General features: G+C 49.5%; 5 protein-coding genes across 5 annotated transcripts; 2 read left to right on the top strand and 3 right to left on the bottom strand.

Annotated features, from left to right (window-relative positions):
* Nucleotides 1-1,562: 1,562 nt before the first annotated feature.
* Nucleotides 1,563-2,329, top strand: E0L32_012418 (uncharacterized protein; the record flags this gene model as incomplete). Its single annotated transcript, XM_031135256.1, has 2 exons — nucleotides 1,563-1,690; nucleotides 1,756-2,329. 2 exons carry the CDS (start codon nucleotides 1,563-1,565, stop codon nucleotides 2,327-2,329), a joined length of 702 nt encoding a protein of 233 aa, XP_030998308.1.
* A 247-nt stretch (nucleotides 2,330-2,576) lies between these two features.
* On the bottom strand, nucleotides 2,577-3,512 carry E0L32_012417 (uncharacterized protein; the record flags this gene model as incomplete). Its single annotated transcript, XM_031135255.1, has 1 exon — nucleotides 2,577-3,512. One exon carries the CDS (start codon nucleotides 3,510-3,512, stop codon nucleotides 2,577-2,579), a length of 936 nt encoding a protein of 311 aa, XP_030998307.1.
* A 511-nt stretch (nucleotides 3,513-4,023) lies between these two features.
* On the bottom strand, nucleotides 4,024-6,654 carry E0L32_012416 (uncharacterized protein; the record flags this gene model as incomplete). The annotated part of the gene is made up of 2 exons (XM_031135254.1): nucleotides 4,024-4,224; nucleotides 4,297-6,654. The coding sequence occupies 2 exons, from the start codon at nucleotides 6,652-6,654 to the stop codon at nucleotides 4,024-4,026; spliced, it is 2,559 nt and encodes an 852-aa protein (XP_030998306.1).
* A 747-nt stretch (nucleotides 6,655-7,401) lies between these two features.
* E0L32_012415 (uncharacterized protein) lies at nucleotides 7,402-9,723 on the top strand (the record flags this gene model as incomplete). Its single annotated transcript, XM_031135253.1, has 1 exon — nucleotides 7,402-9,723. The coding sequence occupies one exon, from the start codon at nucleotides 7,402-7,404 to the stop codon at nucleotides 9,721-9,723; it is 2,322 nt and encodes a 773-aa protein (XP_030998305.1).
* Nucleotides 9,724-10,353: 630 nt separating this feature from the next.
* Nucleotides 10,354-11,147, bottom strand: E0L32_012414 (uncharacterized protein; the record flags this gene model as incomplete). The annotated part of the gene is made up of 1 exon (XM_031135252.1): nucleotides 10,354-11,102. A coding segment is annotated over one exon (749 nt), but the record flags the coding sequence as incomplete, so codon positions are not given.

The following is an 11,147-nucleotide window of genomic DNA, read 5'->3' as shown; positions in this document are numbered from 1 at the left end:
TCTAAGAAGAACCGAATTACAGTTTGTTGTGAGAAGAACCGAATTACAGTTTGTTGTGAGCGCCGTTTTATTTTGTATGGGGTTTCAATTCGGGTCTAAGAAGAACCGAATTACAGTTTGTTGTGAGGTATCTAAGGGTAGACATACGTCTGTATATATAGACAATAGATTATGATGGATCACTGTGATCTGTGGTGACTGGATTACTTACGATCACTCACCCTGTAGTGATTGTGTGGTCTATATGCTCCTACCTATCTTATCGTACTGACCGCTCTTAGGGCAGTACTCTATAGTAATGGCAGTTGACTCTATAATAAGATATAGGTTAGATTATTTAATAGAGAATATAATTAATAGTCTTAATATAGATAAGTATAAGAGATAGACTTAAGAAAGTAGTAGAAAGATAAACTATTTTATATATATTTAAGACAACCTCTTAGTAATAGTCTTAAAGTATATTATTATAACTTATAGAATAAATTACTTATTACTAAAAGACTATTTATTATAATAATTTAGTTATATCTATTATTAAGTAGATAACTTATATATTTAGACTTATAAACTTATATATATAGATATCTAAATAAATTAACTTATTAGTTAGTTATAGGCTAAACTATAGTTAAGAGATTAAAAAGTCTAGAACTAATTTTAATCCTTAACTATAATTAAGAGATCTAAAAGTCTAGGACTAATTCTAGATCTTAAACCTATATTAAAGACAGTAGCTATTAAGCTTAAGAGCCTTTATAGTTAGAGGACTATACTTAATTAATCTATAATAATAATTATATTCTTATTATTAGATACTATTATAGTATCTTTAGAATATAGGTATTATATTTATTATATCTCTTTTAACTATATTATATTAATAGTATAACTTAGCTTATATCTAATAGATATACTAAAAGAAAATAAAATAAATAGATATCTATAAAGAATTAATACTAATATTATTATTAATTCTAAAGATATTATTATTACTACTATTATTATTATTATTATTATTATACTAACTTAATTAAAAGATTAGTAGGATCTCTAGCTAGAGAATATAGCTATATATAAAGTAGAAAAGTATATCCTATAAGGATAGTATAATATAACTATTTAATCAGAATAGACTAGGGTGCCTATCTCTTAGCTTAGTCTATAATATATATATCTTAAGCTGTTTTATTGCTGTGTCTGTCTGTGCACCGTTTCTACGCTCTCAGGCGCCTTTGAGGAGCAGCAGCGCGCCGACACCGCTACCCACCACCTAGCGTCCCGAACCCCCCCTCCCTGGCTATAGTAATTAGTAGTCTGTTTTACTAGCGTTTGTAACGGCTTATATCTTAGCCGAAAGCATATGAGTTCCACTCTGGTCTCGGCGCGGACTTGATGGATTGAACTCCGTAGGTTCAAACATGCAATTAGCCCCGGGTCATAGAAATTCATTGTGTAGATGCATCTAAACTATCGACTCTGTCTACGCTGTCTACTGTTTTTACTCACTCCGTGCACTCGATACAGAGCATCAAGCGAACTGTCACATAAATAGCAAAACCATGGTGGACCTACATTCACTCCCTAAGGGTTCCCAGCCAGCGAATGCTCTTCGCAATAATGGCCCCGACCACTTGGTGCTTGAAAGACTTAAGCTCCGTGAGCTTGCGGAAGGATGGCCGTCATACAGGTAGGTACAAGTGCAGAACCGCAAGACGACAATATGGCTGGGAAGACTGACAGCATCATTAACAGAGATGCATGCGAATGGGAAAACTTCCAATCCATATTCCATCCCGGCGCCTACGTTTTCACCACCTGGTCTGGCCGCGTGCTGGCTACAGACTTCATCGAGGCCTCCAAGGCGGGCATGGACAGGGGCGCGTTCATCATGCACCGCTGTCACGGCTTGACCACGGATATCAACCAGGAAGGCACACGGGCCGTGACCAAAATGAAGGCGACAATCACCCAACGTTTCGAGATCGACGGATGCGAGATTGACGTCGAGTGTGACTGCCGCTTCTGTTTCTTTTTCGAGAAGGTCGAGGGCCGGTGGGGCGCACACTTCGTCCGCCACTGGTACGAAAAGGACAAGGTCATCCCGGCGAACCCAGCCCGTTTCCCCAGGATTGATGATGCCAAGCTGCAGCAGTATCCTCCTGGCTACAAGTATCTTGCATATTTCCAGGAAGCTACAATGGGTGTCAAGGTCCTGACCGATATGCCCGGCCACAGGCGACATGTCAGCACGCAGAACCTAGAGAAGCATGATTTATTGTATTGGCAAGCCAAGGACTGGCTGGAAGGGCGCAACCTTGATATCTAGCCTAGAGGCGATGTGAGAAGTCACAAAGGAAAGCCATAGTACAGCTCTTGGGTATTCTGCGCCTGGCATATGTTCATAATCTTGAATTCTATACGCCTCACAGAGATCTTCATGTTGACCACAAAAAGTCCAGCACGAACAGAGTCTTTTCGTTCACACATGCAATAAACGTCTGTTATGATTATCGATCTTTCTACTTTGCAAAATCAGTCGCGACCTACGAAAAGTCCATTCGGGATACTATGTCTTAAGTTATATGCAAGTCTTTCTGCCTCTCCGCCAGGGCCTGTGCAATGGCAGCCTTCGCAGCTTCTACAGGCATATCCTCCATAGGCCGCTCCATCCACAGCACTTCCTGCGCCAAGCCCTGATATATCATGGCCTCGGTTCCAGGCAGCACCTTCCATCCGCTGCTCTGAGCTAGATCGTAGAACCGTGTCGAGATAGTCGGGTGGTAGCACATCTCCAGCACATACCCTTTCCTGTCCTTTTTCAAAAACTCCATAGTGATGTCCCTCGCAAGGATCTCGCCGGTCGTCGAGGGCTGGAAGTCCGGCACTGTTCCTACCACCACAACGGGAGGTTCCAGCTGGCGAGCCATGTCCACGGTAGAGACGTGCACCAAGGTCGGCGGATCGTTGGTGGCGGCATACCAGTCTCTGATTCCCTCAATCTCCTTGGCATCTCTGTTGACGAGGTAGATCTCTGAGGCTCCAAGTGACTTGTAAGCAGCATAGATGGCGCTCCGACACGCGCCTCCGCCGCCGACGACCAGCGCAGGTCGCCCCGTGCTCTCGGCCAGGATGTGCGGGTAATTTTGCACAAACGCCTCTTGAACACCAATACAGTCAGTATTGGTGCCGATGTAGTGCGTCTGGCCTGACACAGGGTCTTGCCGTATGTACACGGTGTTGATGGCCCCGATAGCCCGCGCCTCCTCCGTCACTTGGTCACATTCGGTGAGCCAAGCCACCTTATGCGGCATGGTGACCGATGCTCCGGCACAGTCATCGGCATGGAGCATCGGGAGGAAATCGTTTTTCTCTGTTGATTCGACGAGGTCATAAGTCCAGGGAACGTTGAGGCTCTCGAAGATGACGGTGTGGAGCAGAGGAGCAAGGGAGTGGCGGATCGGATATCCGAACAGATAGGTCCGAAGCTTCTTCTGGCACTTGTCGGGCATCTTTGCAGTGAGAGTGTTGTGAGTCGCTGAAATGGAGTTTGTGTTGTTCTTTTTACCCAAGGTTCTTCGAAGTGATATTCAATTTGGTCACATCGTGTATTTGCAGCAGGTAGGCTAAAAGGCATATGGCTAAGAATATATCCCCCAATTGCGACTATACCCACCTAATTAATAATATTGCCGTTCACTAGCAATGTCGCCCACATCGTCACCCGAAGCATCTGGTTGATCCGATTCAAGAGACACAGAGAGGCTTCCATGAAATAGTGGATTATATGGATTACTAGTTATGAGCCAACAATATCAATGTTGCCGGTGCATTAAAAAGTGAATGGAATTGCCGACCACAAATGCCTGTTCTCCTACATTTCTCACCACCGCTAGCAGGTTAGAGCTATAGCTTAATGAGTTCCCCGAGCTATTGCGGGGAGATTAGATTCAGAGTGTCCGCGCTCTGTGTTTCTGATATACAGTGAAATGATCTATTAACATGCAGGAGAACTTTTATGATCTATGCTTTGCCCAAATTCTTGACATAGTCTGCAACCTGTGCTCTCATCAGATTTTCCGGCGCTTTCCGACCTGTGAAGAGCTCGAACTGGGCAATCCCTTGTTCCGGTAGAACTTGCAAACCGTGGACCGAGATCCAGTCTCCTCTAGAGAGTGATCGTATTTGCTGGACGAGCGGTGTTTCAATGGGGTTGTACGCAAGCTAACCATGTTCAAGTATGAGCTTAGTACAGGAGGTCCAAAGAGAGCCCAATATATATTAACCGTGACTTACCTCGATGACTACACCTCCAGTTTCGCTCGCGAGCCATGCTCTTGGTAGGCTGTTGTCCGCCGGAGACTGGCCTCCTTGCCCAGTCCTGGCGATGCAAGAAACAATGATGGTAGGAGGATCAAAACCTGCAGGCCAAGGGCTGTCTCGAGACGGGATTATTCGAACAATCGCTGGCTTGGTCTTGCATGCTTGTGATTGAGATACGGGCCACAATTGGGGGGAAGCACTGGGGCTAGGGTGCGACAAATCGATGTTCTGGATTGAGAAGGATTTGCCGTTGAAGCGATGTACAAGCTTCTCGCCGTTCTCAAGCGTGCGGTTGTGTACAAAGATGGTGTGGACACCGAGGCGGATAGCGGCATACACTGCCGCGTGTGCCATGCCGCCGGCCCCAATAACCAAGGCGACCGTCCGGCTTTTGACGGCATTGATGGGTGAAAGATTTTGGCGTATGCATGTATGGATCCCAATCCAGTCTGTATTGTCTCCGTAAAGGGCGACGACTGGCCCGGCGCGGTTGCGCTCGACTAGTGACTCCAGTCGGCGTGACCGTAAAGGGATGAGTGTGTTCACAGCACCGATAGCTTGAGCCTCTAGGCTGACATAGTCGAGGACGGAAATGATCTCCTGCTTGAAAGGCGCACTAATGCTGGCCCCGCCGAAGTTCTCGTTCTGGGCAATGGACTCAAGCTCGCGCAAGGTGGATGATTCGAATATTTCGTAACAATGGGGCATGCGGCAGAACTTAAAGGCGGCGTTATGCATCGGTGGTGATAAAGCCGAAGCAACTGCGCTGCCATAGATGCCAAAAAAGAGCGGATCAAGGGTGAAGGACGCGTACAAAGTACTCTGCGCTGCCTGGACTGTGAGCAGGGCGTCGCCAAATGGAGACGTTACCTCTGTAATCAGCTCATGGGTCACAGGCGTCAGGACCGAGTTTATATAGCACGAAGCTCTACCCATGCGACCGACATTGTAACAAATCAACGGCCGCGTGGTGTTCTTAGATTGACTGGCTTCGTATGCAAAGCGTCGAACGTCAAAATTATCCGCTCGTGAAGTTGCGGGCTGGCAGATGCGAGTGATATCACAGCCCCAGCTTTCTGCGGTCTCGAGCAGCTGCCGGCGATGAAGTGAATCCCAGGCCGCTGCTTCGGGGTTTTGATCGTAGTAATGGCCGATGACCTTTGTTCCGACATTTTGAGACAGTATTACTTGAGCAATACTCGGAGGGCAGTTTAGGTCTAGTGACATGTATTCAGGGCCCAGCCGAAGAGCATGGAGCATGATGTCACGGTATTTCAACCAGTCCGAGTCTGGCCTGGTTGCTGCCTGCTGCACTATGCTTGCATGCAAGTGAATGATTATTGGCAGTCTGACGTTACGCCGAAGAATGTAGTAGTGTTGCGTTAATAGCGTGGCAGCAGCATGATCGAACGATTGGTTGATAGGCGACAGTTGACCAAGGTCGACAACGAGTTCAATTGCATCCACGACCAAATCCGTCAGGCCAAGTCGACTCGCGATGTTCGGAACGCACCCAAATGGAACGACCAGTGCGTAAGAGAATGGCTTGGCCTCGGGAGATAGAAAGGTCAATGAGTGCCGAGCTTGCAGAACAGAGGGCAATGACTGCTCTCCTCTGATAGTGTGAATGAGATGAAGAAAGTCGTGCTCGACATCCTTCAGCACCAGGGCCGGCCGTGATGGCGGCGTCAGACCAGAGTTGGGGTCACGAGTCTGATGTGCCAGTGGCTCGGATAAGTTGTAGAATTCAAAATTGGATAGTGCGCGGTAGCTTGGTGTGATGAGCTGAGAGATCCGACTAATCTTCTGCGGCTCGTTCGTTTGAAGATACCGATCAATCTCTTCAGGGTCGCGCATGACATAGATGATCGGGTGGGCATTCTTTAGCTCGTGTAGCAATTCCTGCTGCGTGCCTTCTGCCGATCCCGGCCCGCAGACAATGATGCTACGGGAAGGGTTGTCCTGGAGTAGGGACTGCATCAGGGCGAGCTCTTGCTTCCGATAACTGTCGAAGCCATATCTTGAAGCATATGCTGATCTGGACATACCAGCGACTTTATGGAAGTTCTGGTCTGCGTCTACCAAGCGGAAATCAAGTGCCGTGGCAGCCAGGATGGCAAGACTGGTCTTCCCGGTGCCACGTATACCAACAAGCAAGATGGACGCATCTGGACGCCAGTGGGATGATGAGGCGTTCTGGGCCAGAGAGACATCGCGTTGTGGAATCCGTCCTGCCGTAGCCAACGGAGTAATTGAGGAGCTGCCGCCACCAAGCTCAAGACGGGGCTGAATCGAGGGTGAAGACGAAGGGCTTATCGTGACCGCTGTCATGATGGGCTTCAACTATGTTGGCAAGGTTACTAGGCCGCGATGGCGCTAGCCGGATGCCCTGATACACAGGCTTCAATCATAGTCCTCTGCGATTACTGCAACTGAGGACGACGGTATAGAGTCGGCACACAGGCATTCAGGGTTGTAGGAGGTAGTAGGGTGAAGCTTCGTGGAGGCCAATTGGAGACCGGTGGGTAGTGAATGACGGAAGGGTCGAGGAGTAAGTGCATGTGACTATGATATTCCTCATGTGATCCGCAGTCAGTGCCGTCCTGGGAGAGAGGAAATGGAGACCAGCTTGACCGGGAAAACCATCAGATGAACCAGACCAGACGGGCTTCAAGACAAAGTGCGGAGTAGCTGATCAAGAGATCGGTCGGTGGTCCACATCGGAAGATGTCTTAGCCGAAATCATCCACCAACCAAATTAGTGCAGAAATGTACGACGCAAGTCGAGGATCCACGCTCTTCATCAGCCGGCCATTCTCTCGGTCTTTTGTCCCAGCGCCGCCTTCCTTGCAACCGGCACTCGATCCGTGTCCACTGCTTATTGTTGGCTAAGGGCTGTCCTGGCCGAATTCTATTTGATAAGGGGTTGATCTAAGGACGACGTGGCTGCAGCTCCACGTCCCCATTTCGCCCTTGGATTGATCCGACACAACCTGCCATTCCGGACACTTATGGACATGGCCGGCATGGGAGCCTGCCGACAGAACGGGGTCTACAATCTACAATGCCATGTCGGCAATGACGTCTGCCGCCGCCGCTGATAATGCCGGGCGGGAAGCCCCTGACGAACCCTCCATTATGTCTGAGGATGAAGGGGGCCAGCCTCGAAAGCGACTGAGGGTCTCGCGGGCTTGTGAGCCTTGCCGACGTCGAAAGGAGCGTTGCAATGGGGCTCAGCCATCCTGCCAACGCTGCAACAACGTTGGGCGTTCATGCTCATACAACCCCTACAAAAAGCGCGGCCTGCGTCCAGGATATGTCAAAGCGACGGACATATTGCTTGGAGTTTTGCTTCACTACTATGACGATGCCGAAAGCCTGATCATATCAATCCTCAGTGCCGACACAACTGGTTCACCCGACCCCATTGCAGGGTCAGAACGTAGTGACGTTCCATTTCCCGTTTCGCTCTACGATGTATGGCGGAAAAGCGCAGCACTGGAAGCGCTGCAAAAGGCGCTCATAGTGCTTGGTTCGGACGACGACGACGAATCATATCTTCGCAACCTCGACAAAAAGTTGACTGCGGCGTTAAACGAGAGAGTGTGCCGAGAAGCTCGCAGCGGACCTCATACGCAACGGCCATCGATAGTGCCGGACCAGCCTTCTCGACCCTCGCCAGCACCGTTCACTCAGCAGCCTCAGGTCAACCTGGTCCCACAAGGTCAATATCATGTTGCGGGCAGTTTGGGAGAAGATATCTGCAATTTAGGACATGCTTCACCGTCAAACTGGTCCAACTTGATCGAAGTCTACTTGTCGGGCACACACTCTTGGTTGCCAGTCATTTCGAAACACTCCTTGCTGCGTTCAGGCAGCCTATTGGCTGCCGCAGCTGGTGATACATCATACACGACAGCCAATGGCATTGAAACGCCCCAGGATGGAGATGTCGTGTCCCTTTGGGCTGTCTATGCGCTAGCATCATATCAGCTACAAGGGGCCGGTACGATTACCGCCCAGCAACCTTCAATCGAAACGAATCAGGTAGAGATTCACAGGATATCCAAGAAGCTTGCGACCAAAGAACCTGAACATTACGATGCCGGACATGTCCACGCTTTCTTAATACTAGCGTTACTCGAGGGCTTGAAAGGTACCTGGTCTAAAGCATGGATCTGGGTAGGTAAAGCTGTCTATGTAGCGACTAGCTTGCACTTGGTCTCGACCGAGGGGAAAGATACAATCGAGACGCCCGAGAGTAGACGTCTTTTCCAAGGCTGCTTTGTTCTAGACACGCTCGTCGCCTTGAGGCTTGGCAACCGATCGTATTTCAACCATCAGGATCTCAAGAGCCGCGCGCTCAGCACGGTCGATGGTCTGGAGGAATGGGAAGCCTGGCGTCCGTGGCCTACACCTGCTGCTGATATGATGATGTGCACGGCATCATATGGCCCCGGTCGAGTGCTAAGCACCTTTAATTATCTGACTCGTCTTGTCTGTCTGCTAAACTATCTTTACAGCGTGGGCCAGGGCAGCTCATTCCCGACGCAGAGATATGGTTTTTTCGAGGAGTTGAGTCAACTGCTTGAAACAGTGCCATTGCAAAACGCCAGTTCCTTCCAAGAGCAGAGCTTAGCCTCTGAGCCGCCGCACGTTGTGCACCTCAAGATTGCTACGGCGGCGACATACGTCCTCATCAAATGCAAGTCAGCCCATAGATCTCAGTTGCAAACCTGCGCGCAGCTTGAGAAGGAAAAAATACTTCCCACCGTGACACCAATCTTGAAGTTCCTTGCATCAACCCCACGGCTATCACCGATATTCTACACTACCTGCTTACCACCGACCACGAAGTTCTTTCTCGTCTATCTTGAACAGCATGGCCTCAGTTCCCTGGAATACCATTTACGGCCTGACTGGGAGACCGTTCTATCCCAGACGGCATCTGCTCGAGTCGTGTCCTCCCAAACAACGCAGCGGAACTCCAGCGCGGGCCATACCGCCAGCTCATTGATATCTTTCCCTCCTATTCTCGGGACGGTTCGAGGATCCAATACAACCTCACTTGAATCCGTTGAACCAGTACATGACCGATCTTACGACGATCCCCCCATGTCAGATGCTCATGCCGCAGACAGGAACTTTCCGACTCGCGTCAACAACACCCAACCCCGGCCCACCGAGTCTTCAAGTCAGCCCATGGCATCAATGGCTCAGTTCCCAACTCCAATTTCTGCTTCTGGAGGTTCTGGACGTGGACCCAGTACTTCTAATATGGCATCGGAAATGAATCAGTCTGACTTGGCGAGGACCGAACTCTCTGGCTCCTTGCCGGACTCTGTGGATCAACACAGCCTTTTTGGTCAATTGACGCTCCTCGATGCGGTTGAATGGTGAGTGTCTGGATATCCCGATTCCCCACGCCATAGACTTCTGACTAACCACACTGGTATACGTTGCTAGGCCAAATACCTCAGCAGACTTTATGGAACACCTTGGCCTTTCCCGGGAAGGGTCGATACCTGACTTTCAGGCATTGTTTTCGTGATCTCGGTCATGTTGTATTCTCTTTGGGGCTCTCTGGACGCACAAATACTATCAGGTATAGCGAGGTAGGCTAGAAATCGAGAAGATAATCTTGGTAGTGTAGAAATCAATGCAATATATGTGAATATACTCTTGTTCAGAGCTAGCTATCTGTATGCCCGGACTAGGGGAGAAACGGAGCGTCTTCGTACTATCATACTTACCATGCCCGCGAGATATGGCACTCTTCACTATGAGTTGACAGTTGGCCCAACTGCTACAGTCTCCCTATTGTATTTAAGATCGCTAATGTGGAATAGTGGGTGTATCAAACGACATTAGGCTAAGGGTCTTTGTAGATCTGTAGGAAACTGGGATCCAGGATACTAGGTCGGATAGCATCTTCCCGGGTCAGAAATATGCGACCAACAGTACCAATACATACACCCAATGGCGGCAGCACCATTGGTATGATACAGGCCTTCTCACATACTCCAGTGCTCAGACACGCTCAACCTGCTTAGCAGTCTCGGGCTGCTTCTCAGTAACGTCATCAGCCACAGTCTCCCGGAACTCATGATCGAGGTCCCGAAGCTGTTGCATGACGACACTGTGCGCCTTCCAGGGCTTCAAGTCCTTGGAGAACAGCAGATCCATCTGCTCTAGAGGCACACTCTTCGTCTCGGGCAGGATAAAGTACACGTAGACAACAGACAGCAGCTGAAGCGCAGCAAAGAAGAAGAATACGCCGTAACCCATGTCTCGGAACATCTGCGGCGTGAACCGGGCCACGATAAAGTTCCAGAACCAGTTGTTAGCCGCCGCGAACGCCTGCCCGAGGCTGCGCATATTCTGGTCAAAGATCTCGCTCGCCACGACCCACGGCGTGCCACTCCACGAGGGTGTGTAGCAGAAGGTCCAGAGATAGAAGAAGGCGATGGCTGCCCTTCCGCCAGGGGAATCTGACTGGTCGCCCTTGCCAGAGGGCTTCGCAACAGCAACGTACCCGCCGACAATCCAGAGACAAATTGAGCCGCCGAAACCTCCAAACATGAGGAGTTTGCGACGACCGAACTGGTCAATCAGGAAGAAAATCCAGAGCACGGTGACGACTGTCTTGACAATGCCGAAGACGCCCGTGGATAGGAGCCCGGCGTTGGTGCCGGCGATGCCGATACTTTTGAAGACGGTGGGGGAGTAGTACTGCCCGATTTGAGCAAAGGGAAAAGTCAGCATGCAGTTTGCTTTGACTAAAAGAAAGGTGCGGTTGGGGGGGGGGGGGGGGGGGGGGGTTT

The sequence above is a fragment of the Thyridium curvatum genome, assembly GCF_004353045.1.
Source record: "Thyridium curvatum strain D216 chromosome Unknown NODE_174_length_11147_cov_86.644918, whole genome shotgun sequence".
Classification (NCBI taxonomy): Eukaryota; Fungi; Ascomycota; class Sordariomycetes; order Thyridiales; family Thyridiaceae; genus Thyridium; species Thyridium curvatum.
The sequence above is the reverse complement of the archived record's forward strand: the minus strand, read 5'-3'. Positions and strand labels throughout refer to the sequence as shown.